This window comes from Pseudophryne corroboree, chromosome 2 (assembly GCF_028390025.1).
Source record: "Pseudophryne corroboree isolate aPseCor3 chromosome 2, aPseCor3.hap2, whole genome shotgun sequence".
NCBI classification, from domain to species: domain Eukaryota; kingdom Metazoa; phylum Chordata; class Amphibia; order Anura; family Myobatrachidae; genus Pseudophryne; species Pseudophryne corroboree.
This window is the reverse complement of record NC_086445.1, coordinates 1,023,020,869-1,023,036,113: the sequence shown is the minus strand read 5'-3', so window position 1 is coordinate 1,023,036,113 and position 15,245 is coordinate 1,023,020,869. Positions and strand designations below refer to the sequence as shown.

Below are 15,245 nucleotides of genomic sequence, written 5' to 3'. Positions count from 1 at the left end.
CAGAATTTTTTTAAAAACGACAGGGGCGTGCAAGAGATGCTGTCGGTGGCCAGAAAAATTGCGGGACACTTTCGGCGTACAGGCACCACGTACAGAAGACTGGAGCACCACCAAAAACTACTGAACCTGCCCTGCCATCATCTGAAGCAAGAAGTGGTAACGAGGTGGAATTCAACCCTCTATATGCTTCAGAGGTTGGAGGAGCAGCAAAAGGCCATTCAAGCCTATACAATTGAGCACGATATAGGAGATGGAATGCACCTGTCTCAAGTGCAGTGGAGAATGATTTCAACGTTGTGCAAGGTTCTGATGCCCTTTGAACTTGCCACACGTGAAGTCAGTTCAGACACTGCCAGCCTGAGTCTGGTCATTCCCCTCATCAGGCTTTTGCAGAAGAAGCTGGAGGCATTGAAGAAGGAGCTAAAAGGGAGCGATTCCGCTAGGCATGTGGGACTTGTGGATGCAGCCCTTAATTCGCTTAACAAGGATTCACGGGTGGTCAATCTGTTGAAATCAGAGCACTACATTTTGGCCACCGTGCTCGATCCTAGATTTAAAGCCTACCTTGGATCTCTCTTTCCGGCAGACACAGGTCTGCTGGGGTTGAAAGACCTGCTGGTGACAAAATTGTCAAGTCAAGCGGAACGCGACCTGTCAACATCTCCTCCTTCACATTCTCCCGCAACTGGGGGTGCGAGGAAAAGGCTCAGAATTCCGAGCCCACCCGCTGGCGGTGATGCAGGGCAGTCTGGAGCGACTGCTGATGCTGACATCTGGTCCGGACTGAAGGACCTGACAACGATTACGGACATGTCGTCTACTGTCACTGCATATGATTCTCTCAACATTGATAGAATGGTGGAGGATTATATGAGTGACCGCATCCAAGTAGGCACGTCACACAGTCCGTACTTATACTGGCAGGAAAAAGAGGCAATTTGGAGGCCCTTGCACAAACTGGCTTTATTCTACCTAAGTTGCCCTCCCACAAGTGTGTACTCCGAAAGAGTGTTTAGTGCCGCCGCTCACCTTGTCAGCAATCGGCGTACGAGGTTACATCCAGAAAATGTGGAGAAGATGATGTTCATTAAAATGAATTATAATCAATTCCTCCGCGGAGACATTGACCAGCAGCAATTGCCTCCACAAAGTACACAGGGAGCTGAGATGGTGGATTCCAGTGGGGACGAATTGATAATCTGTGAGGAGGGGGATGTACACGGTGATATATCGGAGGGTGAAGATGAGGTGGACATCTTGCCTCTGTAGAGCCAGTTTGTGCAAGGAGAGATTAATTGCTTCTTTTTTGGGGGGGGTCCAAACCAACCCGTCATATCAGTCACAGTCGTGTGGCAGACCCTGTCACTGAAATGATGGGTTGGTTAAAGTGTGCATGTCCTGTTTTGTTTATACAACATAAGGGTGGGTGGGAGGGCCCAAGGATAATTCCATCTTGCACCTCTTTTTTCTTTTCTTTTTCTTTGCATCATGTGCTGATTGGGGAGGGTTTTTTGGAAGGGACATCCTGCGTGACACTGCAGTGCCACTCCTAAATGGGCCCGGTGTTTGTGTCGGCCACTAGGGTCGCTAATCTTACTCACACAGTCAGCTACCTCATTGCGCCTCTTTTTTTCTTTGCGTCATGTGCTGTTTGGGGAGGGTTTTTTGGAAGGGACATCCTGCGTGACACTGCAGTGCCACTCCTAGATGGGCCCGGTGTTTGTGTCGGCCACTAGGGTCGCTAATCTTACTCACACAGCTACCTCATTGCGCCTCTTTTTTTCTTTGCGTCATGTGCTGTTTGGGGAGGGTTTTTTGGAAGGGACATCCTGCGTGACACTGCAGTGCCACTCCTAGATGGGCCCGGTGTTTGTGTCGGCCACTAGGGTCGCTAATCTTACTCACACAGTCAGCTACCTCATTGCGCCTCTTTTTTTCTTTGCGTCATGTGCTGTTTGGGGAGGGTTTTTTGGAAGGGCCATCCTGCGTGACACTGCAGTGCCACTCCTAGATGGGCCCGGTGTTTGTGTCGGCCACTAGGGTCGCTAATCTTACTCACACAGCTACCTCATTGCGCCTCTTTTTTTCTTTGCGTCATGTGCTGTTTGGGGAGGGTTTTTTGGAAGGGACATCCTGCGTGACACTGCAGTGCCACTCCTAGATGGGCCCGGTGTTTGTGTCGGCCACTAGGGTCGCTTATCTTACTCACACAGCGACCTCGGTGCAAATTTTAGGACTAAAAATAATATTGTGAGGTATTCAGAATAGACTGAAAATGAGTGTAAATTATGGTTTTTGAGGTTAATAATACTTTGGGATCAAAATGACCCCCAAATTCTATGATTTAAGCTGTTTTTTAGTGTTTTTGGAAAAAAACACCCGAATCCAAAACACACCCGAATCCGACAAAAATAATTCGGTGAGGTTTTGCCAAAACGCGTTCGAACCCAAAACACGGCCGCGGAACCGAACCCAAAACCAAAACACAAAACCCGAAAAATTTCAGGCGCTCATCTCTAAACCTAACCCTCCCTGCTTGATGCCTAAGCCTAACCTCCTCTGCTAAGTGCCTAAACCTAACCCTCCCTCCCCGTTCCTGCACCTTAACCCCCCTTCTCCTGCCTAAACTTAACCTCTCCCCCCCCCCCCCTTACCGCTCCAGGACGCCCGCTGTAAGGACGATCGGGATGCTGGCTGTCGGTAATGTGATGCCGGCATCCCAAGCGGCGTCAGTATGTAGATGCCGGCACTGCTTCCTCCTCCAGGATCCCGGCGTCGGTATATTGACCGCCGGGATCCCATCCTTCGGGAAGCTAACTGCATATCCTCCAACATTTTACACATAAAAATCGGTACAAAGCCGAAAAAGGGGCGTGGACATGCCCCTTTTCCTATACTTTCAATGGAAGTTTGCAGAGCCTAAAATTGGTACAGACCATAAAAAAAGGTACTGCACCTATTAAAAAGGTCCAGCTGGAGGGTATGTAACTGCTTCCCGCACTGGGGGAAGCAGACATCACTGAGTAAGGGGAGAGGACCAGAGGATCAGCGTACAGCCTCTGGCTATAAGAACTGAGCCTGCCACCAATACCTGCAGGTGGGTGTATTTGGGGGAGCGGGCAGAGAAAGGTGCTGACTGGAAGAAGTCTGGAGAGCAGGGCACTACCCGCACCACTGATTTCAGCAGTTACTTACATCCTTATAACTGCTGGCAAATTAGGACATCAGCCATAAAAATCTATATATCCCTTCAACCTAAGGTGGCCTATTTATCAATGAGTTAATGGTGCTTCAGCCAATCAGCTCCCAACTGTCATTTTTCAAACCTTATTTCAAGTATCGCAGGACTAAGGGTTCCTGAGTAATAAAACAGTTTTTGCGTAATTCATATTTTATACTTGCGCTACTGTAATTGCGGTTACATGATATCTGCCTGATCATTTGGTACAGTGTATTGACTCCTCTCAGGGGATTGTCCTAGGGCTGGCTTACTCCTGAGAACATGACCTGTGAGGCTTGGGTGGTGGCACTATTATAGCTGTACAGTACTGTTATTCCATTTCTATCAGGGATAACCACCGCTACAGTATGGACCCGTGCCGCGCTTGGTAGCTGGCAGACTGGCCAGTCCTGAATTAGCTAAAACCCACCAGGATGTGCTGCAGCAGGGCGACCACACCTGTCCGGAAGTGAGCAGCTCCAGGTGCTGATGTAGTAGCCCTGCGGTGGCAGAACGTTACCCTCCTGCAACGCTCCGGTAGGAACCGGAAGCAGCCACTTAATAACACGGTGCCTCGATGTACCATAACCGGTAGCTGCCAATGATCTATCCGCCTTTAGCTAATCTCTCGCTACAATGTTCTTCTTGCACCATTTTATTAAACAGCTCTGACATGTCATGGTTTGGCCTGATGGACTCCTGCATTATGGAAACCTTATGTCTATTACCCCTCCTTTGTATTTCAGGATGCCAGGCATTGCAAGTCACTGTGCAGTACGCCGAGCGGTACACCATGTTATTCTCCAACGTCATTCTCAAGTGTGATTACAGCACCTCGGCGCAGGTGCAGGACATAACCGTCACCTGGCTGTACAAGTCCTTCTGCAAAGATCCCATCTTCGACTACTACTCGGCCTGTAAGTCACCTTCTACATAATAATCTGCAGAATTTAAGCCGTGACCGTTTCTTCCAATAGGGTAAGGGCAGATTGCCTGGTATTACGCACATGAGTCTCGCTACAATCCGCAACATCTGCAGGCTGTAAGTTACAAGTCCGCTATACAGTGCAGACACACGGGAGTGGCCACAGAGACTCCTCCTAGCTGTCCAGACCCCGCCCACTGCATCCATACAGATCGCTGCCTGTACAGTGCTGCAGCCTTTGCGGTGCTGAACCACCAGTCATCATATTATGTCACGGACGGCCAGGAATCATTAATAACATGTTCCGCTCAAGTTCCAATACTTGTTACTCTATATCGTGCAGTAGACCATATGTGGTCCTTTATGACCTAGCTCATTTGTTTATCATGTGAGCGTCTTGTACGCATTCAGGGCACAATACAAAGCACTTAAATATTTTATTTTATATCACAGAGCTTCGCAACCGCAACCCTCAAGATTTCCCAACAGGCCATGTTTTTGGGATTTCTGTCCGTGGCAGCAGGTGGGATAAGTCCTGAAATCCACAAAACATGACCTGTTGAGAACAACTGTTTTATATGTATGTCCATCTTCTTCCTCCCCCACTTTGTGAGTGAGTTACCGAGAACACGTCACCCGCTGAGATGCTTGCGGTCACCCTATGCTGGGAAGATGGTGTAGAAGAAAGCGCACTCTGTAAGTGAATGTGTTGCGCTAACTTCGCTCCTGGGTGGGTGCCTTGTATGGCACAGTTCCCCGAATGCACAATTATTTATATAGCGCACACATTCTGCAGCCCTGTACAGACAATATTTGACATCAATCCCTGTGCCAGAGGAGCTTACACTCAGGGGCAGCAGCTATATAGGGGAGCCATAGGAGTTCCTTCTTGATCTGAGGGTGACACTCCCACTTATATATGTAAATGATCCCTTGGTTGGGTATCACGGATGTACACACGTGACTGGTTATATATAAAGCATTACGTTAGAAATATAGGTGTATAAATCCACAAAAAAACAAAGTCACCCCGCACACCCACATTATTGCGTATGTTCATTTATCTCTACAGCCTATCAGGCGGCTTTGAGTTTGGGACAAGACCCTTCCATTGACTGTAATGACAACCAGCGTGAAGTGCGTATCGTCATCCAAAAACGCGGGCAGAATGAGCCTGTACTGGGCACTGATTACAGACAGCGCAAGATCACTATTCAGAACAGTAAGTAGCGCCCGTGCACAATGCGAGGTAACTGGATCGGTGTAACGTGCACAATGCGGGGTAACTGGATCGGTGTAACGTGCACACTGCGGGGTAACTGGATCGGTGTGACGTGCACACTGCGGGGTAACTGGATCGGTGTGACGTGCACACTGCGGGGTAACTGGATCGGTGTAACGTGCACACTGCGGGGTAACTGGATCGGTGTAACGTGCACACTGCGGGGTAACTGGATCGGTGTGACGTGCACACTGCGGGGTAACTGGATCGGTGTAACGTGCACACTGCGGGGTAACTGGATCGGTGTAACGTGCACACTGCGGGGTAACTGGATCGGTGTGACGTGCACACTGCGGGGTAACTGGATCGGTGTGACGTGCACACTGCGGGGTAACTGGATCGGTGTGACGTGCACACTGCGGGGTAACTGGATCGGTGTAACGTGCACACTGCGGGGTAACTGGATCGGTGTTACGTGCACACTTCGGGGTAACTGGATCGGTGTAACGTGCACACTGCGGGGTAACTGGATCGGTGTAACGTGCACACTGCGGGGTAACTGGATCGGTGTAACGTGCACACTGCGGGGTAACTGGATCGGTGTAACGTGCACACTGCGGGGTAACTGGATCGGTGTAACGTGCACACTGCGGGGTAACTGGATCGGTGTAACATGCACACTGCGGGGTAACTGGATCGGTGTAACGTGCACACAGTGGGGTAACTGGATCGGTGTAACGTGCACACAGTGGGGTAACTGGATCGGTGTAACGTGCACACTGCGGGGTAACTGGATTGGTCACTGCTGCACGTGTTTTGTATCCAGTGTTTTTTAATATTAAATGTGGATCTTATGTGACATGAAGTTTGTCAGTTGGGACATGCTGCACACCGTTCCTCAAAGTGATTGCTCGAATCTGAACAAATAAAATGTAATGCTTTTCCAGAAGTTTTTAAAATTTTCATTACAATGAAAAAAATAAAGGCCCAGATTTATCAAGCCATGGAGAGTGATAATTTGCACGGTGATAAAGTACCAACCAATCAGCTCCTAACAGTCATTTTACAAGCTGTGTTTGAAAAATGACAGTTAGGAGCTGATTGGTTGGTACTTTATCACCTTGCAATTTATAACTCTCCAAGGCTTGATAAATATGGGCCAAAGTCTGGAAGTTTTTAACATGTGCTAGAATAAATTGACCCAGGATGACGTTTTTTTATTTGCAGACCTCGAATACGAACTGTGAATAATGCATACATTTTTTATTATTTAAAAAGTATTTAAACCCTGGTAAATGGTTTAAAAAGAATCTCGAATGCTATTGAGAAAAGATATGAATTTTGTATTTGCAATTATTCTGTGAACCTGTTATTTTGGGCAACTTTAATGATTTCTATATGGGAGCTGCGATGTTTATATAGGTGTTTACATTCTTCACTCCATTAACACGTTGTGTATGAGAAGACGCTGAGGTTTTGGTTTTGGCCATTATCTATTTCCATGTAACGTTCTCCTGGCGAGTCTGCAAATTGCGCCTGTCTATTGTAATGTGACTGGTTGAGTTTTGCTTTGGTAAAGACAATCTTAAATAACGCCGTGCACTAGGATTAGGGGGTTAGGTGACCAGACAGGAGCTTTCAACATTTATGTGAGCAGTTAAGAATCTTATCAAAGCTGTTATTAGAATATAGAATAAGGGAGGAGGGGGTATTTATCAAAGCTTGGAGATCAATAAAATACAAACCAATCTGCTTCCAACTGTCACTTTACAGGCTGTGCTTAAAAAAATGTCAGAAGCTGAATAATTTGTACTTTGTCTCTTTCCACTTTGTCTCTCCTAACTTTAATACATATCCACCATGGTCTCCTATAAATCCATAGGAGACGACAGTACAGCTGGGGTAACCGTTGCTTAGCTTGTGGAATTGTGGTTTTCGGTATGTGGAATAGTGGAGTCTCGTGTACTGAAAACTGCACAATATATTTTTAACTGCTCTGTAGCCCGGTATAACATAGTGGACTAAATAACTGGGCTCCTCAGGACCTTCCCAGAATAGAACTAGATGATGCATATACTAGATTATACTTTCTACAAACTTGAGTACTGTTTGCATTGGGCGCCTCGCGCTCTCCTAATTACTTATTATTTCTCTGACGTCCTAAGTGGATGCTGGGGACTCCGTCAGGACCATGGGGAATAGCGGCTCCGCAGGAGACAGGGCACAAAAGTAAAAGCTTTAGGATCAGGTGGTGTGCACTGGCTCCTCCCCCTATGACCCTCCTCCAAGCCTCAGTTAGGTTTTTGTGCCCGGCCGAGAAGGGTACAATCTAGGTGGCTCTCCTAAAGAGCTGCTTAGAGTAAAAGTTTTATTAGGTTTTTTATTTTCAGTGAGTCCTGCTGGCAACAGGCTCACTGCAACGAGGGACTTAGGGGAGAAGAAGTGAACTCACCTGCGTGCAGGATGGATTGGCTTCTTAGGCTACTGGACACTAGCTCCAGAGGGACGATCACAGGTACAGCCTGGATGGGTCACCGGAGCCGCGCCGCCGACCCCCTTGCAGATGCTGAAGAGAGAAGAGGTCCAGAAATCGGCGGCTGAAGACTTCTCAGTCTTCATGAGGTAGCGCACAGCACTGCAGCTGTGCGCCATTGCTCTCAGCACACTTCACACCAACGGTCACTGAGGGTGCAGGGCGCTGGGGGGGGCGCCCTGGGCAGCAATGAAAGTACCTATACTGGCTAAAAATACATCACATATAGCCTCTGGGGCTATATGGATGTATTTAACCCCTGCCAGGTTGTCAGAAAAACGGGAGAAGAAGCCCGCCGAAAAGGGGGCGGGGCCTATTCTCCTCAGCACACAGCGCCATTTTCCCTCACAGAACTGCTGGAGGGAAGGCTCCCAGGCTCTCCCCTGCACTGCACTACAGAAACAGGGTTAAAACAGAGAGGGGGGGCACTTATTTGGCGATATGATTATATATTAAGATGCTATAAGGGAAAACACTTATATAAAGGTTGTCCCTGTATAATTATAGCGTTTTGGTGTGTGCTGGCAAACTCTCCCTCTGTCTCCCCAAAGGGCTAGTGGGGTCCTGTCCTCTATCAGAGCATTCCCTGTGTGTGTGCTGTGTGTCGGTACGTGTGTGTCGACATGTATGAGGACGATGTTGGTGAGGAGGCGGAGCAATTGCCTGTAATGGTGATGTCACTCTCTAGGGAGTCGACACCGGAATGGATGGCTTATTTAGGGAATTACGTGATAATGTCAACACGCTGCAAGGTCGGTTGACGACATGAGACGGCCGGCAAACAAATTAGTACCTGTCCAGGCGTCTCAAACACCGCCAGGGGCTTTAAAACGCCCATTTACCTCAGTCGGTCGACACAGACACAGACACGGACACTGACTCCAGTGTCGACGGTGAAGAAACAAACGTATTTTCCTTTAGGGCCACACGTTACATGTTAAGGGCAATGAAGGAGGTGTTACATATTTCTGATACTACAAGTACCACAAAAAAGGGTATTATGTGGGGTGTGAAAAAACTACCTGTAGTTTTTCCTGAATCAGATAAATTAAATGAAGTGTGTGATGATGCGTGGGTTTCCCCCGATAGAAAATTATTGGCGGTATACCTTTTCCCGCCAGAAGTTAGGACGCGTTGGGAAACACCCCTTAGGGTGGATAAGGCGCTCACACGCTTATCACAAGTGGCGTTACAGTCTCCAGATACGGCCGCCCTCAAGGAGCCAGCTGATAGGAGGCTGGAAAATATCCTAAAAAGTATATACACACATACTGGTGTTATACTGCGACCAGCGATCGCCTCAGCCTGGATGTGCAGCGCTGGGGTGGCTTGGTCGGATTCCCTGACTGAAAATATTGATACCCTTGACAGGGACAGTATTTTATTGACTATAGAGCATTTAAAGGATGCATTTCTATATATGCGAGATGCACAGAGGGATATTTGCACTCTGGCATCAAGAGTAAGTGCGATGTCCATATCTGCCAGAAGATGTTTATGGACACGACAGTGGTCAGGTGATGCAGATTCCAAACGGCACATGGAAGTATTGCCGTATAAAGGGGAGGAGTTATTTGGGGTCGGTCCATCGGACCTGGTGGCCACGGCAACAGCTGGAAAATCCACCTTTTTTACCCCAAGTCACATCTCAGCAGAAAAAGACACCGTCTTTTCAGCCTCAGTCCTTCGTCCCCATAAGGGCAAGCGGGCAAAAGGCCAGTCATATCTGCCCAGGGATAGAGGAAAGGGAAGAAGACTGCAGCAGGCAGCCCATTCCCAGGAACAGAAGCCCTCCACCGCTTCTACCAAGTCCTCAGCATGACGCTGGGGCCGTACAAGCGGACTCAGGTGCGGTGGGGGGTCGTCTCAAGAGTTTCAGCACGCAGTGGGCTCACTCGCAAGTGGACCCCTGGAGCCTACAAGTAGTATCCCAGGGGTACAGATTGGAAATTCGAGACGTCTCCCCCTCGCAGGTTCCTGAAGTCTGCTTTACCAACGTCTCCCTCCGACAGGGAGGCAGTATTGGAAACAATTCACAAGCTGTATTCCCAGCAGGTGATAATCAAAGTACCCCTCCTACAACAAGGAAAGGGGTATTATTCCACACTATATTGTGGTACTGAAGTCAGACGGCTCGGTGAGACCTATTCTAAATCTGAAATATTTGAACACTTACATACAAAGGTTCAAATCAAGATGGAGTCACTCAGAGCAGTGATAGCGAACCAGGAAGAAGGGGACTATATGGTGTCCCTGGACATCAGGGATGCTTACCTCCATGTCCCAAATTTGCCCTTCTCACCAAGGGTACCTCAGGTTCGTGGTACAGAACTGTCACTATCAGTTTCAGACGCTGCCGTTTGGATTGTCCACGGCACCCCGGGTCTTTACCAAGGTAATGGCCGAAATGATGATTCTTCTTCAAAGAAAATGGACGATCTCCTGATAAGGGCAAGGTCCAGAGAACAGTTGGAGGTCGGAGTAGCACTATCTCAAGTAGTTCTACGACAGCACGGGTGGATTCTAAATATTCCAAAATCGCAGCTGTTTCCGACGACACGTCTACTGTTCCTAGGGATGGTTCTGGACACAGTCCAGAAAAGGGTGTTTCTCCCGGAGAAGAAAGCCAGGGAGTTATCCGAGCTAGTCAGGAACCTCCTAAAACCAGGAAAAGTGTCAGTGCATCATTGCACAAGGGTCCTGGGAAAAATGGTGGCTTCTTACGAAGCGATTCCATTCGGCAGATTTCACGCAAGAACTTTTCAGTGGGATCTGCTGGAAAAATGGTCCGGATCGCATCTTCAGATGCATCAGCGGATAACCCTGTCTCCAAGGACAAGGGTGTTTCTTCTGCGGTGGCTGCAGAGTGCTCATCTATTAAAGGGCCGCAGATTCGGCATTCAGGACTGGGTCCTGGTGACCACGGATGCCAGCCTGAGAGGCTGGGGAGCAGTCACACAGGGAAAAAATTTCCAGGGAGTGTGATATAGTCTGGAGACTTCTCTCCATATAAATATACTGGAGCTAAGGGCAATTTACAATGCTCTAAGCTTAGCAAGACCTCTGCTTCAAGGTCAGCCGGTATTGATCCAGTGGGACAACATCACGGCAGTCGCCCACGTAAACAGACAGGGCGGCACAAGAAGCAGGAGGGCAATGGCAGAAACTGCAAGGATTCTTCGCTGGGCGGAAAATCATGTGATAACACTGTCAGCAGTGTTCATTCCGGGAGTGGACAACTGGGAAGCAGACTTCCTCAGCAGGCACGACCTCCACCCGGGAGAGTGGGGACTTCATCGGGAAGTCTTCCACATGATTGTGAACCGTTGGGAAAGACCAAAGGTGGACATGATGGCGTCCCGCCTGAACAAAAAACTGGACAAGTATTGCGCCAGGTCAAGAGACCCTCAGGCAATAGCTGTGGACGTTCTGGTAACACCGTGGGTGTACCAGTCGGTGTATGTGTTCCCTCCTCTGCTTCTCATACCCAAGGTACTGAGAATTATAAGACGTAGAGGAGTAAGAACTATACTCGTGGCTCCGGATTGGCCAAGAAGGACTTGGTACCCGGAACTTCAAGAAATGCTCACAGAGGACTCATGGCCTCTGCCGCTAAGAAGGGACTTGCTTCAGCAAGTACCATGTCTGTTCCAAGACTTACCGCGGCTGCGTTTGACGGCATGGCGGTGGAACGCCGGATCCTAAGGGAAAAAGGCATTCCGGAAGAGGTCATTCCTACCCTGGTCAAAGCCAGGAAGGAGGTGACCGCACAACATTATCACCACATGTGGCGAAAATATGTTGCGTGGTGTGAGGCCAGGAAGGCCCCACGAAGAAATTTCAACTCGGTCGATTCCTGCATTTCCTGCAAACAGGAGTGTCTATGGGCCTCAAATTGGGGTCCATTAAGGTTCAAATTTCGGCCCTGTCAATTTTCTTCCAGAAAAAATTGTCTTCGGTTCCTGAAGTCCAGAAGTTTTGTCAAGGGAGTACTGCATATACAACCCCCTTTTGTGCCTCCAGTGGCACTGTGGGATCTCAACGTAGTTCTGGGATTCCTCAAATCACATTGGTTTAAACCGCTCAAATCTGTGGATTTGAATTATCTCACATGGAAAGTGACCATGCTGTTGGCCCTGGCCTCGGCCAGGCGAGTGTCAAAATTGGCGGCTTTGTCTCACAAAGCCCATATCTGATTGTCCATTCGGACAGGGCAGAGCTGCGGACTCGTCCCCAGTTTCTCCCTAAGGTGGTGTCAGCGTTTCACCTGCACCAGCTTATTGTGGTACCTGCGGCTACTAGGGACTTGGAGGACTCCAAGTTGCTAGATGTTGTCAGGGCCCTGAAAATATAGGTTTCCAGGACGGCTGGAGTCAGGAAAACTGACTTGCTGTTATCCTGTAGGCACCCAAAAAACTGGGTGCTCTTGCTTCTAAGCAGACGATTGCTAGTTGGATGTGTAGTACAATTCAGCTTGCACATTCTGTGGCAGGCCTGCCACAGCCAAAATATGTAAATGCCCATTCCACAAGGAAGGTGGGCTCATCTTGGGCGGCTGCCCGAGGGGTCTCGGCTTTACAACTTTGCCGAGCTGCTACTTGGTCAGGGGCACACCCTGGCTGAGGAGGACCTGGAGTTCTCTCATTCGGTGCTGCAGAGTCATCCGCACTCTCCCGCCCATTTGGGAGCTTTGGTATAATCCCCATGGTCCTGACGGAGTCCCCAGCATCCACTAGGACGTCAGAGAAAATAAGAATTTACTTACCGATAATTCTATTTCTCGTAGTCCGTAGTGGATGCTGGGCGCCCATCCCAAGTGCGGATTGTCTGCAATACTTGTACATAGTTATTGTTACAAAAATCGGGTTATTATTGTTGTGAGCCATCTTTTCAGAGGCTCCGCTGTTATCATGCTGTTAACTGGGTTCAGATCACAGGTTGTACAGTGTGATTGGTGTGGCTGGTATGAGTCTTACCCGGGATTCAAAATCCTTCCTTATTGTGTACGCTCGTCCGGGCACAGTATCCTAACTGAGGCTTGGAGGAGGGTCATAGGGGGAGGAGCCAGTGCACACCACCTGATCCTAAAGCTTTTACTTTTGTGCCCTGTCTCCTGCGGAGCCGCTATTCCCCATGGTCCTGACGGAGTCCCCAGCATCCACTACGGACTACGAGAAATAGAATTATCGGTAAGTAAATTCTTATTTTCTCTAACATCCTAGTGGATGCTGGGGACTCCGTAAGGACCATGGGGAATAGACGGGCTCCGCAGGAGACAGGGCACTTTAAGAAAGAATTTGGATACTGGTGTGCTCTGGCTCCTCCCTCTATGTCCCTCCTCCAGACCCCAGTTTGAATCTGTGCCCAGACGAGCTGGGTGCTACTTAGTGAGCTCTCCTGAGCTTGCTATAAAAGAAAGTATTTTGTTAGGTTTTTTTTATTTTCAGAGAGATCTGCTGGCAACAGACTCTCTGCTACGTGGGACTGAGGGGAGAGAAGCAGCTCTACTCACTGAAGATAGGTCCTGCTTCTTAGGCTACTGGACACCATTAGCTCCAGAGGGATCGTACACAGGATCTCACCCTTTGTCGTCCGATCCCGGAGCCGCGCCGCCGTCCCCCTCGCAGAGCCGGAAGACAGAAGCCGGTGAAAGAAGCAAGAAGACTTCGAAATCGGCGGCAGAAGACTCCAGTCTTCATACTGAGGTAGCACACAGCACTGCAGCTGTGCGCCATTGCTCCCACACTACACCCACATACTCCGGTCACTGTAGGTTCAGGGCGCAGGGGGGGGCGCCCTGGGCAGCAATTAGAGACCTCTTGGCAAAAGTGGGCATATATACAGTTGGGCACTGTATATATGCATGGGCCCCCGCCATATTTTTACACAGAAACGCGCGACAGAAGCCCGCCGCTGAGGGGGCGGGGCTTCTTCCTCAGCACTCACCAGCGCCATTTTCTCTCCACAGCTCTGCTGAGAGGAAGCTCCCCAGGCTCTCCCCTGCAGAATCACGGTAGAAGAGGGTAAAAAGAGAGGGGGGGCACATGAATTAGGTGCAAAAACAGTATATACAGCAGCTATTGGGTTAACACTAAGTTACTGTGTGATTCCTGGGACATATAGCGCTGGGGTGTGTGCTGGCATACTCTCTCTCTGTCTCTCCAAAAGGCCTTGTGGGGGAACTGTCTTCAAAAAGAGCATCCCCTGTGTGTGTGGTGTGTCGGTACGCTTGTGTCGGCATGTTTGACGAGGAAGGCTATGTGGAAGCAGAGCGGGAACAAATGAATGTGGGGTCGCCGCCGACACCCGATTGGATGGATATGTGGAAGGTTTTAAATGATAATGTTACTTCCTTGCATAAAAGGTTGGATAAAGCTGAAGCCTTAGGATAGCCGGGGTCTCAGCCCGTGCCTGATCCTATGTCGTCAGGGTCTCAGAAGTGCCCACTATCCCAAATTGTTGACACAGATATCGGCACTGATTCTGACTCCAGTGTCGATTGCGATGATGCAAAGTTACAGCCTAAATTGGCTAAAGCCATCCGTTATATGATTATAGCAATGAAGGATGTGTTGCACATCAGAGGAAACCCCAGTCCCTGACAAGAGGGTCCATATGTATGGGGAAAAAAGGCAGGAGGTAACCTTTCCCCCTTCACATGAGCTAAATGAGTTATGTGAAAAGGCTTGGGAATCTCCAGATAAAAATCTGCAGATTTCCAAACGGATGCTTATGGCGTATCCTTTCCCGCCAACGGACAGGTTACGCTGGGAATCCTCCCCTAGGGTAGACAAAGCTTTAACACGCTTATCCAAGAGGGTAGCCCTGCCGTCACAGGATACGGCCACACTAAAAGATGCTGTGGATAGAAAGCAGGAGGGTACCCTGAAGTCCATTTATACACATTCATACCTTACCAAGGCCGGCGATTGCGTCGGCCTGGATGTGTAGTGCTGTAGCAGCATGGACAGATACCTTATCTGAGGAACTTGATACCTTGGACAAGGATACTATATTGCTGACCCTGGGGCATATAAAAGACGCTGTCCTGTATATGAGAGATGCTCAAAGAGACATTAGCCTACTAGGCTCTAGAATAAATGCAATGTCGATTTCTGCCAGAAGGGTCCTGTGGACTCGGCAATGGACAGGCGATGCCGACTCAAAAAGGCACATGGAGGTTTTACCTTACAAGGGTGAGGAGTTGTTTGGGGAGGGTCTCTCGGACCTGGTCTCCACAGCTACGGCTGGAAAGTCAATTTTTTTGCCATATGTTCCCTCACAACCTAAGAAAGCACCGTATTACCAGATGCAGTCCTTTCGATCACAAAAAGGCAAGAAAGTC

The 15,245-nt window shown here is 48.9% G+C and overlaps 1 protein-coding gene across 3 annotated transcripts in view; it reads left to right on the top strand.

Annotated features, from left to right (window-relative positions):
* Positions 1-15,245, top strand: part of ILDR1 (immunoglobulin like domain containing receptor 1) — a 107,869-nt gene that overhangs the window by 50,113 nt on the left and 42,511 nt on the right. For all 3 annotated transcript variants that reach the window (XM_063956723.1, XM_063956724.1, XM_063956722.1), the window contains exons 2-3: positions 3,967-4,137; positions 5,218-5,367. In XM_063956723.1, coding sequence (XP_063812793.1) covers positions 3,967-4,137; positions 5,218-5,367 — 321 coding nt within the window. The remainder of the gene's footprint in view (positions 1-3,966; positions 4,138-5,217; positions 5,368-15,245) is intronic.